Below are 13,450 nucleotides of genomic sequence, written 5' to 3'. Positions count from 1 at the left end.
AAAATCATAAAAATTATTTGCGATCAAGTATTTCGCAGAAAGGCTTGTAAGCCCTGCCATGATTGCTATTGAGAATGATGTATGTGCCCAGTTAGATATCAAAGATTTAATTATTAATTTCGTGAACATGAAAGCACGAAAAGCTAAGTGGTTGTAAACCCTCTATTTGTTGAGCAATCCCACAAAGATGGGATTTCAGCTCCTATTTCCTTTGCATCTTGTGCCACACGGGGGGGGGGGGGGGGGGGGGGGGGCAACTGATAGTCTGCAGGGGGGGCACCAGAGACCCTAGGCACGGCCCTGATTTTCCCTGTACCAAGAGGTTTTATTCTATTTACTAGCAGGAGGAATCCATGACAGAAAAACTTCTTCCTGCCATGCACTCACTTCCAATACTGACACCCTCTCCCTCCCAAAGGGTAATTTTACAAACCATTTTCATATGTAAAAGGCTGATTAATGCAGATAAATGGCCTTGTGTACTTTATCAGTAGGCATGTAGAGGGGTGAAGTTTGGGCCAAGTGTAGGCAACTTCATTGGCTGCCGGTACAGGAGCGCATTGCTTTTAAGATCTGCTCCCTAACACATAAAATCATCTATGGGGCTGCTCCGGAATACATGCTCCCCTTGATCGATCTTCCGCCTAGAAATGCCAACCCTACTGCTCGGTCCTATCTCCACCTCCATTTTCCGAATTGTAAGGGAGTTAAATATAAGAAAATCTTCGCCTCGTCTTTCCGTTATTGGAGTCCCAAATACTGGAACACGTTACCTCGTCACCTTAAAACCCAAGTGGACCATGCCCTTTTTAAGAAGTTGTTAAAGACATTCCTCTTTGCTAAGATTTACCCCTCAATTTACCATGTTGATTAAAGCATCCCTTGTTCCTTACCCTATTTAGTTCACTTTGTTAGTTTCTTCCCTCTTACTTCCTTCTTTATGCTTGCCTAAACTGTTAAGTCTGTACTCTTATTTAATTCTCTGTAAGCCACATTGCGCCTGCATGTGTGGGAAAATGTGGGATATAAGTCACAAATACATAAATAAATAAATAAATGTTTTTTTTTCCATCCAAAACCAAATCTGTAGTCGAAATTTGCTGCTTGTTTTGGCTGACATTGAAGTGGAAACTAGCCCTGCCCACAAACTGTATCAGCTTCCACGCCCTTCTCCGCTCCCCACCCAAAGGTAGCCATCACTTCCCCGGACCCACCTGCAGGCCTCCTTGAAGCCTACCTTAGAGCCCCTGGTGGTCTAGTGGCTAGTTGGAACAATCATCAGTCTCTGTCGTCAAAATGGCTGCCATGGACTCCAGTGCAGTCTAGCAAGACTGCCGATCAAGGCTGTGGCAGCCATTTTGAGAATGGAGCCGACATGGACAGACCACTAAGGACTCCTTTTACAAAGTGGTGGTGCTCAGCAAATACGACAAAGCCCACAGGAATTGAATGTGTTCTATGGGTACATAGCAGGTCAGCGTTTCAGCTGATAATATACTGGCATTTTTGGCCAAAACCCGAACAGTGTCAAATAAGGATTTCAATCCAGTTTTGGTCATTCTCTAGAGCAGGTGTAATCTGTGCCTGCAGGTAGGTAGAATTTATCCTTTTATGTTAGCATTTTATAAAACATATATGTGCCTAGGGTGCTCATTTTCAAAGCAGATGGACATCTCAAAATACCTCAAAAAATGACCACATATTCAAAATGTTCAAACTGCAATTTTGAAATAGCAGAATACACTGCCATGCATCCAAAAAGCAAGGGGACATGTTGAGGGCATGTTTTGGGTCAGACTAGGAAGGGCCCAAAATTAGAACGTCCAACAGCGATAATCGAACAGCAAGAAACATCCAAGTCTAAAAAGACATTTTTATTTAGACCTGTTTCAATCACGTCCAGGGTACCAAAAGGTGCTCTGATTGAGCAGCTGACCATTGGGAGTATTAAGGCATGACCCCTCATGAATCCACCCAGTGGTTACTGTCTCCTTCCCTCACCCAAGAAAGTGACACCAGAAAAGGAAACTAGGTTTATAAATGATTTAGAGATGGGAGTAACTAGTGAGGTAGTTAAATTTGCTGATGACACAAAGTTATTCAAAGTCGTTAACTCGCAACAGGATTGTGAAAAATTACAAAAGGACCTTACGAGACTGGGCGGCTAGATGGCAGATGGCGTTTAATGTAGTGCAAGGTGATGCATGTGGGAAAAAAGAACCCGAATTATAGCTACGTCATGCAAGGTTCCACGTTAGGAGTTACGGACCAAGAAAGGGATCTGGGTGTCGTCATCGATAATACACTGAAACTTTCTGCTCAGTGTGCTGCTGCGGCTAGGAAAGCGAATAGAATGTTGGGTATTATTAGGAAAGGTATGGAAAGGTAAAATTATGTATCATACCTGATAATTTTCTTTCCATTAATCATAGCTGATCAATCCATAGACTGGTGGGTTGTGTCCATCTACCAGCAGGTGGAGATAGAGAGCAAACTTTTGCCTCCCTATATGTGGTCATGTGCTGCCGGAAACTCCTCAGTATGTCGATATCAAAGCTCCATCTGCAGGACTCAGCACTTAGAGAATTACACCCACAAAGGGACACTCTGCCCAGCTCACCACCGCCCAGCTCACCACCGCCGAAACGGGGGAGGGGAATTAACCCAGCTCATCCCCACACAAGTGGGGGAGGGGAATCCGTCCAGCTCATCCCCGCGGAGCGGGGGAGGGACTCCACCCCGCCGATGCGGGGGGATCTGGCTTATCCTGCAACCGCAACCGCGGGAGGAGCTGACTGACCCCAACACCGCCGAAGCGGGAGGGGTACAAAGCTGCCCTACAGCCGCACGAAGCGGGAGGGAGTGCCGGCAGAATGCAGCAGCTCACTGTAACACAAACTCGTCTCAACTCTTGAAGGATCCAAGTGAAAAAACTTGAACACGAAGTCCTCCTGAAGTAACTGAAGACTAAACTTGAACCTAAAATTCAACCAGAATATAAACAGTACAGATATCTGGGAGGGGCTATGGATTGATCAGCTATGATTAATGGAAAGAAAATTATCAGGTATGATACATAATTTTACCTTCCATATCATCATGCTGATCAATCCATAGACTGGTGGGATGTACCGAAGCAGTACTCACCCAGGGCGGGACATTGAAATCCCTGACCGCAACACTGAAGCTCCAAACTGGGCCTCCGCCCGAGCAACCACAGTCAAGCGGTAATGCTTGGAGAATATATGGGCCGATGCCCAAGTTGCCGCCTTGCATATCTCTTCCAAGGACACGGACCCGGCCTCTGCCATCGAGGCCGCCTGAGCTCTTGTGGAGTGAGCCTTCAGCTGGATAGGCGGCACCTTCCCCGCAGCCACATAAGCCGCTGCAATGGCTTCCTTGACTCATCTTGCCACTGTAGGCTTAGCAGCCTGCAGACCCTTACGAGGACCTGCAAACAGGACAAACAGATGATCCGATTTCCGGAAATCATTGGTCACTTCCAAGTATCTGATGATGACACGTCTCACATCCAGATATTTGAGAGCAGAGTATTCCTCTGGGTAGTCCTCCCTACGAAAGGAAGGGAGACAGAGCTGCTGATTCACATGGAAGCGAGAAACAATCTTGGGCAGGAAGGAAGGCACTGTGTGAATAGTCACTCCTGCCTCAGTGAACTGCAGAAAAGGCTCTCGACATGAGAGCGCCTGGAGCTCGGAAACTCTTCTGGCTGAAGTGATAGCCACCAAAAAGACTGCTTTCAACGTCAGGTCTTTCAGAGATGCCCTCGACAAGGGTTCAAAAGGCGGCTTCTGCAATGCTCTTAGCACCAGGTTGAGATTCCACGCAGGCACCACAGAGTGCAGAGGAGGGCGCAGGTGATTAACTTCTTTGAGAAAGCGCACCACATCTGGCTGTGAAGCCAGGGAAACACCCTTCAGGCGGCCCCTGAAGCAAGTCAGAGCCGCTACCTGGACTTTAAGGGAACTGAGCGACAGGCCTTTCTCCAGACCTTCTTGCAGGAACGCCAACACTGAAGAAATTGGAGCAGTGAAGGGAGAAAGTGAGCCTGCTTCACACCACGCTGCAAAGATACGACAAACCCTGGCGTAAGCAGTAGAAGTAGAGCGCTTCCTCGCTCCCAGCATAGTGGCGATGACCTTGTCTGAGAAGCCCTTCTTTCTCAGACGCTGCCGCTCAATAGCCAGGCCGTAAGACCAAAGGGGGAGGGATCCTCCATCACCACGGGACCCTGATGTAACAGGCCCTGCTCCACTGGCAGCCACAGAGGATCGTCGACTGAGAGCCTGATCAAGTCCGCATACCAGGGACGTCTGAGCCAATCCGGACCCACCAGGATTATCCGGCCCGGATGCTTTGCCACCCGGTCTAGCACCCTGCCCAGCATGGGCCAGGGCGGGAACACATAGAGAAGCTCTTGTGTCGGCCACTGTTGGAGAAGAGCATCTACTCCCAGGGATCGAGGGTCCCGTCCTCTGCTGAAAAAGCGCGGCACTTGGCAATTGGCCGATGACGCCATCAGATCTAGGCTCGGCTGGCCCCAGCGCTTCGTGATGTCCAAGAACGCCTGAGCAGATAGCTGCCACTCTCCGGGCTCCAAGGTATGGCGACTGAGAAAGTCCGCCTTGACATTCATGACTCCGGCAATGTGGGCCGCTGACAGCTGTTCCAGGTTCGCTTCCGCCCACTGGCATAGATTCATGGCCTCCTTGGCTAGAGGGGCGCTCTTGGTACCTCCCTGGCGGTTGACATAGGCCACAGCCGTGGCATTGTCCGACAGGACCCGTACTGGCTTCAACGCCAGTACCGGGATGAACTCCAAAAGCGCCAACCGAATGGCTCTGAGTTCCAGGAGGTTGATAGACCACTTTGCCTCTGCAGGAGACCAGAGCCCCTGCGCTGTCCTTCCCAAGCAGTGGGCTCCCAAGCCCGACAAAGAGGCGTCCGTCGTGACGACAATCCACTCCGGGGTCACCAGAGGCATTCCCGCAGACAACTTGTCTGTCTGCATCCACCAGCTCAGCGCCTTGCGCACTGCTGGGTCCAAGGGAAGGCGCACAGCATAATCCTCCGACATCGGAGTCCAGCGCTGCAGCAGAGAGTGTTATAGTGGTCTCATATGAGCCCTGGCCCAGGGCACTACTTCCATCGTGGCCGTCATAGAGCCCAACAGCTGCACATAGTCCCAAGCCCGAAGAGGAGAGGCTACTGGGAACTGGTCCACCTGAGCCTGAAGTTTGACAATCCGATTGTCTGGCAGGAACACTCTGCCCACTTGGGTGTCGAATCGAACTCCCAGATACTCCAGGGACTGAGTCGGGCGCAGCTGGCTCTTCTCCCAGTTGATGATCCATCCCAGGGAGCTCAAAAGAGCAACTACCCGGTCCACAGCTTTGCCGCACTCTGCATAAGAGGGGGCTCGGATCAACCAGTCGTCCAGATAAGGATGGACTTGTACTCCTTCCTTTCACAGGAAGGCCGCTATGACCACCATTACTTTGGAAAAGGTCCGCGGAGCAGTAGCCAACCCGAAAGGGAGGGCTCTGAACTGGAAGTGTCGTCCCAGGACTGCAAAACGCAGAAAGCGTTGATGAGGAGGCCAGATGGGAATATGCAGGTACGCTTCCTTGATGTCCAAGGAAGCCAAGAACTCTCCTGCCTTCACTGCCGCTATAACAGAGCGGAGAGTCTCCATGCGAAAGTGCCGCACTTTCAAGGCCCGATTGACCCCTTTGAGGTCGAGGATAGGCCGGACAGAACCTCCTTTCTTTGGTACCACAAAGTAAATGGAGTAACGTCCCTTGCCAAGCTGATTTTCTGGCACCGGAACGACCGCACCCAGGCGGATCAGGTTGTCCAAGGTCTGCTGCACTGCCACAGCTTTGACCGGAGACTTGCAGGGAGAGAGTACAAACCCGTCTCTTAAAGGTCGGCAGAACTCTAGCTTGTAGCCATCTCTGATGACTTCCAGCACCCAAGCGTCTGAAGTTATTGTGGTCCACTCGCCCAGAAACGAGGACAGCCGTCCTCCAATCTGCACTGGGGCGTGGACCAAGGCCCCGTCATTGGGTACGAGACCCTGGGGGAGGACCGGAGGGAGCACCTCCGGGACGGCGGTCTCTGCGAAAGGAATGCTGCTTGGGGGAGAAATTCCTCTTGAAGGAAGAGGGGGCAGAGGAGCCCGACCTGCCCGGGCGGTACCGACGGGCTTCCTGAAACCGTCCTCTGGAGGTACCGGGGCGAGTACTAGCCCGAGCCCTGACCTCTGGTAACTTCTTGCCCTTAGACGTGCCGAGATCGGTCACGATTTTGTCCAGCTCGACCCCAAAGAGCAGCTTGCCTTTAAAAGGCAATCTAGCCAGGCGGGATTTAGAGGCGTGGTCAGCAGACCAATGCTTCAGCCAAAGCCACCGCCGCGCAGAGATTGTCTGAGCCATGCCTTTAGCTGAGGCCCTCAAGACATCATACAGCAAGTCTGCCAAATAGGCTAAGCCCAATTCCAGGGCCGGCCAATCAGCCCTCAAGGAATGATCCGAGGGGGAAGCCTGCTGCACCATAGTCAGGCACGCCCTGGCCACATAGGAGCCGCAAACTGAGGCCTGCAAACTTAAAGCAGCCGCCTCAAAGGACGACCTTAAAGCCGCCTCCAATCTTCTGTCTTGGGCGTCCTTTAGGGCCGTGCCACCTTCCACCGGTAACGCCGTTTTCTTAGTCACCGCAGTGATTAAAGAATCCACGGTAGGCCACAGATAGGCCTCACGTTCACTTTCAGGCAAAGGATAGAGGCGGGACATAGCCCTAGCCACTTTAAGGCTCGCTTCCGGGACATCCCATTGAGCCGAAATTAAGGTGTGCATGGCATCATGCACGTGGAAGGTTCTAGGCGGGCGCTTCGTCCCCAGCATAATGGCAGAGCCAATAGGGGCTGAGGGAGAGACGTCCTCCGGAGAGGAAATCTTCAAAATGCCCATGGCCTGCACTAACAGGTTGGGCAAATCCTCTGAGCTAAAAAGCCGCGCTGCAGAGGGGTCATCCGCTCCAACCGAGCGGGGATCCGTCTCCTCCAAGGAATCCGCAAAGGACCGTTGGGAGAACTCAGATACGCTGCCCTCATCTACATCGGAGGAGACAAAGTCCTCCAAGGCCTGGGAATCAACCAGAGGGCGTTTACCTCCGGGGACCTCAACCTCTTTACCAGATGAGGGAGCAGGGGCAGCGTTTTGCATAAGGAAGGCCTGATGCAGCAGCAAAACAAACTCGGGGGAGAAACCCCCCAGACTGTGCACTTCCGCAGCCTGGGCTACAGCCCTAGACGCACCCTCAACCGGCGCTCGCAAGAGCAGGGGAGAGACATGCTGCGCATCCAAGATGGCGTCCGGCGCGACACTCCGCGAAGGAGCCGCGCGGGAAGAACGGCGCTTAACTTTAGCCGCTTTTGTGCCGTCGCCCAAATTAAGGGCGTTCATGGCATTAATTTCTCCTACCTCAAGGGCGGCCCAAGAAGAAGCCGTCCGAGCCGCGTGGCCGGCCAAGATGGCGGAGGCGAGCAGCGGGGGATGGGCGTTTATGGCGGGAAAAACCGCCACGCCGGAGGAAGGACCGGGACACTCATCGGTCACGAAACTGTCACCCAACAAGGGCGAATCAGACTTTAAGACCCCCGCATCCCCTCTAGAAGCGCCCAAGCGATCCGGGGAGCGACTCTTTGCGCCCTCGCCCTCCGACACCATATGCCACGTGAAGATCAATCGGGGAACCCCCTGCCCGCTATAAAAAGGTAAAAATTACCTGCTTTCCGCTCCGAGCTGTAACGACCTGGTGTCCCAGTGAGTAGCTGCAATAAACGTTTAAATAAACGTCGAAATAAACGCCTTTAAGGACGTTCAAAATTTTTTTTTTTTTTTTAACGGAGCCAGCGGGAGGGGGGAGAAAAGGAGGGACCTGGCGCCACCAGGTTTGCACTTGCTCAAGAAGAGCCCTCAACCCCAGGCACTCAACAAAACCTAAAAATTAGGCTTGGAGGCCTAGCCAGAGCTGCTGCTGTGTGTGACCACCACCTGCTGAGATAGAGAACATACTGAGGAGTTTCCGGCAGCACATGACCACATATAGGGAGGCAAAAGTTTGCTCTCTATCTCCACCTGCTGGTAGATGGACACAACCCACCAGTCTATGGATTGATCAGCATGATGATATGGAAACAGGTGTGAGGATGTTATAATGCCGTTGTATCGCTCCATGGTGTGACTGCAACTTGAGCATTGTGTTCAATTCTGGTCGTCGCATCTCAAGAAAGATATAGCAGAATTGGAAAAGGTGCAGTGAAGGGCGACTAAAATGATAGCGGGGATGGGACGACTTCCCTATGAAGAAAGACTAAGGAGGCTAGGGCTTTTCAGCTTGGAGAAGAGATGGCTGAGGGGAGACATGATAGAAGTATATAAAATAATGAGTGGAGTGGAACAGGTGGATGTGAAGTGTCTGTTCACGCTTTCCAAAAATACTAGGACTAGGGGGCATGCGATGAAACTACAGTGTAGTAAATTTAAAACAAATCGGAGAAATTTTTCTTCACCCAACGCGTAATTAAACTCTGGAATTCATTGCCGGAGAACGTGGTGAAGGCGGTTAGCTTGGCAGAGTTTAAAAAGGGGTTAGACGGTTTCCTAAAGGACAAGTCCATAAACTGCTACTAAATGGACTTGGGAAAAATACACAATTCCGGGAATGTTTGTACGTTTGGGAAGCTTGCCAGGTGCCCTTGGCTGCTGTCGTGGACAGGATGCTGGGCTCGATGGACCCTTGGTCTTTTCCCAGTGTGGCATTACTTAGGTTCCCTTATATCAAGTATTATGAGCATTCTGAACACATCAGCAAGCAGGCCTGAAGGGCAGCTAGTAGTCAGTGCAGTGGACTATAAACCAGGGGACCCAGGTTCAAATTCCACTCAGCTCTTTGTTTACTTTTAAATTGTGAGCCCTCCAGAACCAGAGATATGCCTGCTTTACCTAAATATTAAAGATACCTGCAAGCCTGAGGGCTGCTGAGGTAATAATGCACATTAAGGTATAGTCTTTCACTGTCTCTGCAGGGCTCAGCATTTAAAATAAAAAGAGTTGCAGTGGAATATGGACCTGGGTGCCCTGGATTAAAATGCACTGCACTGATCACTAGGCTGCCCCTCTGCTCTGTAGAGATTTCTGTGAGGCAGGCCATTTTCGTACAAATGTCCCTGGAATTTTTGACATTCACAATTTGGATGTTTTATTTTGGAAAGTGGCTGTTCATTTTGGACATTCTCGCACATTTTTGAACAGGAAACCCCAACATTTTTCCCGTTTAAAAATGGCTGCGAGTTGGACAGGTTTTTGGGGATCTTGCTCATCCCAATTTTCGAAAATGCCGCTCTATATGTGTTTATAAAATAGTGCTTAAGTAGGTGCCTACTTGCCCTCTTAAACAGGCACACAGTTATAAAATGACTCTCTGTCACAGCCTGTCTCACTTTCACAGCATCTCTCCTACACAATCATGCTGGGATAGACAGCCCTTCTCTACCACACACACACACACCGGCTCTCACAACTACTCTGCCACACACTAAACTCACAGAAAAAACAAGTTCTCCTCTTTCACTTCTCCTGCCCGTTAGTGGAAAAACTTGAACCATGAGTACAGCAGTTCAGAGCCCATGTGTAACCCAAAGATTCAATAAAAATCCTACCTGTGTTTCTTCCAGGATAACCTTTTATTTTCTGGAACCGTGCAGTTTCCACAAAGATGCTGAGCTTGCTGTGGCACTGCAAACAGTTCATTTCTTTGTTCTGGCCATACGAGAGGTTCTGTAAAGTACCGAGAGACGTAAAAGCAAATAATGCCAGCAAATGCAGTTCAATAAAGCCCGCACCCTCCACCCCCATCCCACCCCACAAACCTTGCAAGCAATTCTCTACTTACCTGCACTGGCCCCTCCTGTGAGCATGTCAGACAGCTCACCACAAACACACTGTCCTGAAGAACAAGGTCCATGGGTGTGGCCTCCTGCAAGTCCAAATGGCCTAGGACTGCAGTGTACTGGTGCAGCAAATTGGGATGGAAAGTAGCACTTATCCGGGAACTGCACTTCTCGCACTGGGCTGTACATGGCTGCTTACTTGCCATGCTCAGATCAGCAGTCACTTTGCACCTGGCAAAAGACAGGACCGGTATCAGAGGTAGAAGTAGGTGTCTCCAAGCGCACATTGGAAGATAAAATCTTATCTACAAAGAAGGTAGGGACAGCTATTGGTTTTGTCACCAAAGCACAGACCTGATGTTCTCGTTTTTATGGATTCCCACTGGTAGTGAACCCTAGGAGAACATTTCCTTTTGGAGAAACTGGTAAGGCAGAAGGTACAGCCTAAGACTGGAAGGCCTCTGTGGACAGGAAAATATCTACTACACCACGCTCAAAGGCTCACAGTAGAGTCTTCACTCTACTACAAAATTAGCGTCATAAAATTGCCGCCACATGCTCAAACTAATGAACATTTAAAATTACTGCCACATTAAAATCACAGCAGTAATCTGTGTCTCAGCAGAAAATGTCAGCTTTCCCCCTCAGCACTTGAGCAGTGAATGGCTCAGGCACTTGACAGGAAAGGTTGACATTTTAAAAAACCCCAAACAAACCACAACCATGCTGCAGTGACATCCCCCTAACCTGTGTCCTGACAAACAACTCACAACTTGATACCTCTTCACCCCCCCCCCCCCGAAAAAATATCCCAGGTGTGCAGCAGTACCCCACCTCCAAATGATTGCTTCCCCCTCCTGACTCCTCCTTCCCCTATAAAAAAAGGGCTGGTGGTCAGGTGGCCTCCCAGTCCCCCTCCTCTTCACAAAAATTCCCTCCCTTCCCCCTAGTCCTGCATATGCCTTGTAGCGCTATAGAAATGATAAGAAGTAGTAGTAGTAGTAGTCCAAAAAAAAAAATCCATGGTAGTTTAGCTGGACCCCCTTCACACCCTTCACCTAGCCTCCCCAACCCCGTATCTCGAATGAATCAGGAGCGATGCCCACTCACTCCTGCATCCAGGTGCAATCATCCACAAAATGGCGGCGCTCTACAGTGCATCCTGGGATGCACCAGGCAGGGCCTGTCCACCATATAAGACAGAAATGCCCTTATTATCGTAAACAGGCCCCGCACGGTGCATCCTATGATGCATCATTTAAAGCAGAGTACTGCCATTTTGCAATGATGGTGCTCGGAGGCAGAAGAAAGGAACTTCGCTCTTGCCTTGTGCAAGGTACAGGGTCAGGGAGCTAGGATTAGAGTGATGGGCTTGATGATGGTAGGGGTCCCACTAGACTACCAGGGATTTTTTTGAAGATTAGGGGAAGGGAAAGGAGGAGACCACTAGACTGCCAGGGAATTTGTGTGTTTGGGGGAGGGGGGGATCAGGGGACCAACTGACCACTAGGGCATGTTTCTGATATTAGGGGAAGCGGGGTTGAATCAGGAAGGGGGCCCACTAGACTACCAAAGAGGAATTTTTAAGCTGGGGTTGGTAGCCGTGTTAGTCCACTCTTAAGGTTATCAATAGAAATCAAACAAAATAAAACATGGAAAAGAAAATAAGATGATACCTTTTTTATTGGACATAACAATACATTTCTTGATTAGCTTTCGAAGGTTGCCCTTCTTCGTCAGATCGGAAATAAGCAAATGTGCTAGCTGACAGTGTATATAAGTGAAAACATTCAAGCATTACTATGACAGTCTGACAGGGTGGGAGGATGGGGGTGGGTCGGAGGTATGCATGGGGACATCAAAGCTTATCACTGGTGGGGATGGGAATATCTCTTTCAGTAATCATAAGAGATCTACAACCTATACTCCAGGAGGATGAATTACTGAAAGAGATATTCCCATCCCCACCAGTACTAGCCTTCCGACAACCACCCAACTTAAAACACAAGCTAATCAGAAGTAAACTTCCATCACAGACTGAAAAGGAACAGAAGGGCACACGTCCCTGTAATTTATCCAGTTGCAAACTATGCCAAAATATTTCACAGGACCCCACAGTTACCCACAAAGGAAAGATATTCAACAAAAAGGGATCTTTCACTTGCTCATCTTCCAATGTGGTATATATCATTCAGTGTAAAAAATGTAACGAAGGATGCTATATTGGAGAAACAGGCCAGATGCTTAAGACAAGATTCAATTTACATAGACATCACATAAACAATACAGCCAGTAGGGCCCCCACCCCGGTGGGACAGCACTTCACAGAACCAGGACACTGTACCAGTGATTTCACAGTGAGAATACTGAAAGGTAACTTTAAAACCATACAAGAACGTAAGACCTTTGAAGTCAGAATGATTGAATATTTTAACACCCAACAGAAAGGACTTAACAAGGACCTGGGGGTTCCTAGCCCATTATAAACCATAAAGCTGTATGTCTCTGTTGATCACCCCACCCCTCACCTATCCACACCCATCCTGTTAGAATATCAATGATAAGCTTTGATGTCCCCATGCATACCTCCGACCCACCTTGTCAGACTGTCATAGTAATGCTTGAATGTTTTCACTTATATACACTGTCAGCTAGCACATTTGCTTATTTCCGATCTGACGAAGAAGGGCAACCTTTGAAAGCTAATCAAGAAATGTATTAAGTTATGTCCAATAAAAAAGGTATCATCTTATTTTCTTTTCCATGTTTTATTTTGTTTGATTTCTATTGATAAGCTGGGGTTGGAAGGGTTGGTTGTTTGAGTAGGGTCAAGGAGAGGGAGGTAGGTTTGGGCTGGTACACCAAATAGTCCAGGGCAGGATTAGCCACTAGACACCCGCTCCTCTCAACCAACCCTTTTCTATGCTGTCCCAGACCTGGCAAAGAAGTTTCCCCGTGCATATGAGAGAAATCTTTTTATTTTCCAATCAAGCTGCAGGATACTCAATGACTGCATTAATATGCTTTTAAATACTTTTTAATGCGGTGGCTTCCGCAGGAGTTTATACCCATGCTGGAGCCATTAGAGCATTGCTCAGCCAGTAAAATCTGAGGTAAAACCGGGTTAAAACTGTATTAATATTCTGTAAATCAGCTCCTCAGCTTGAACTACTACTGAAAAAGTATGAGGTCGCCACACCTCTCCTGCTCAGAACCACAAGGTTTTCAAACTCAAAGTTTTAACACAGATTCAGGAGTTACCGCCTTCTGCCCTTTCAAAACACAGCGGCCAAATTAATGTTTTTTAAATCCAGATTCAACAGAGCAACCCCTCTCTTGAAGACCTTTCACTGGTTTCCAGTAGAACCTTGTGTCGTCCTTAAAATTTTAAGCCTAGTTTTTAAGATAATGCATGGTAATGGGCCATTGTATTTGACTCCTCTGTTGAGGGTTGGACATCATCTAGTCAGCAGA

The 13,450-nt window shown here is 49.1% G+C and overlaps 1 protein-coding gene across 4 annotated transcripts in view; it reads right to left on the bottom strand.

The window, feature by feature from the left end:
• LOC115457699 overlaps positions 1–13,450 on the bottom strand; it is an 81,223-nt gene that overhangs the window by 28,309 nt on the left and 39,464 nt on the right. For all 4 annotated transcript variants that reach the window (XM_030187282.1, XM_030187273.1, XM_030187258.1 and 1 more), the window contains exons 7-8: positions 9,979–10,207; positions 9,746–9,863 (exon numbers count right to left, since the gene is read on the bottom strand). In XM_030187282.1, coding sequence (XP_030043142.1) covers positions 9,746–9,863; positions 9,979–10,207 — 347 coding nt within the window. The remainder of the gene's footprint in view (positions 1–9,745; positions 9,864–9,978; positions 10,208–13,450) is intronic.

Source organism: Microcaecilia unicolor, chromosome 1 (assembly GCF_901765095.1).
Source record: "Microcaecilia unicolor chromosome 1, aMicUni1.1, whole genome shotgun sequence".
Taxonomy (NCBI): Eukaryota; Metazoa; Chordata; class Amphibia; order Gymnophiona; family Siphonopidae; genus Microcaecilia; species Microcaecilia unicolor.
The sequence above is the reverse complement of the archived record's forward strand: the minus strand, read 5'-3'. Positions and strand labels throughout refer to the sequence as shown.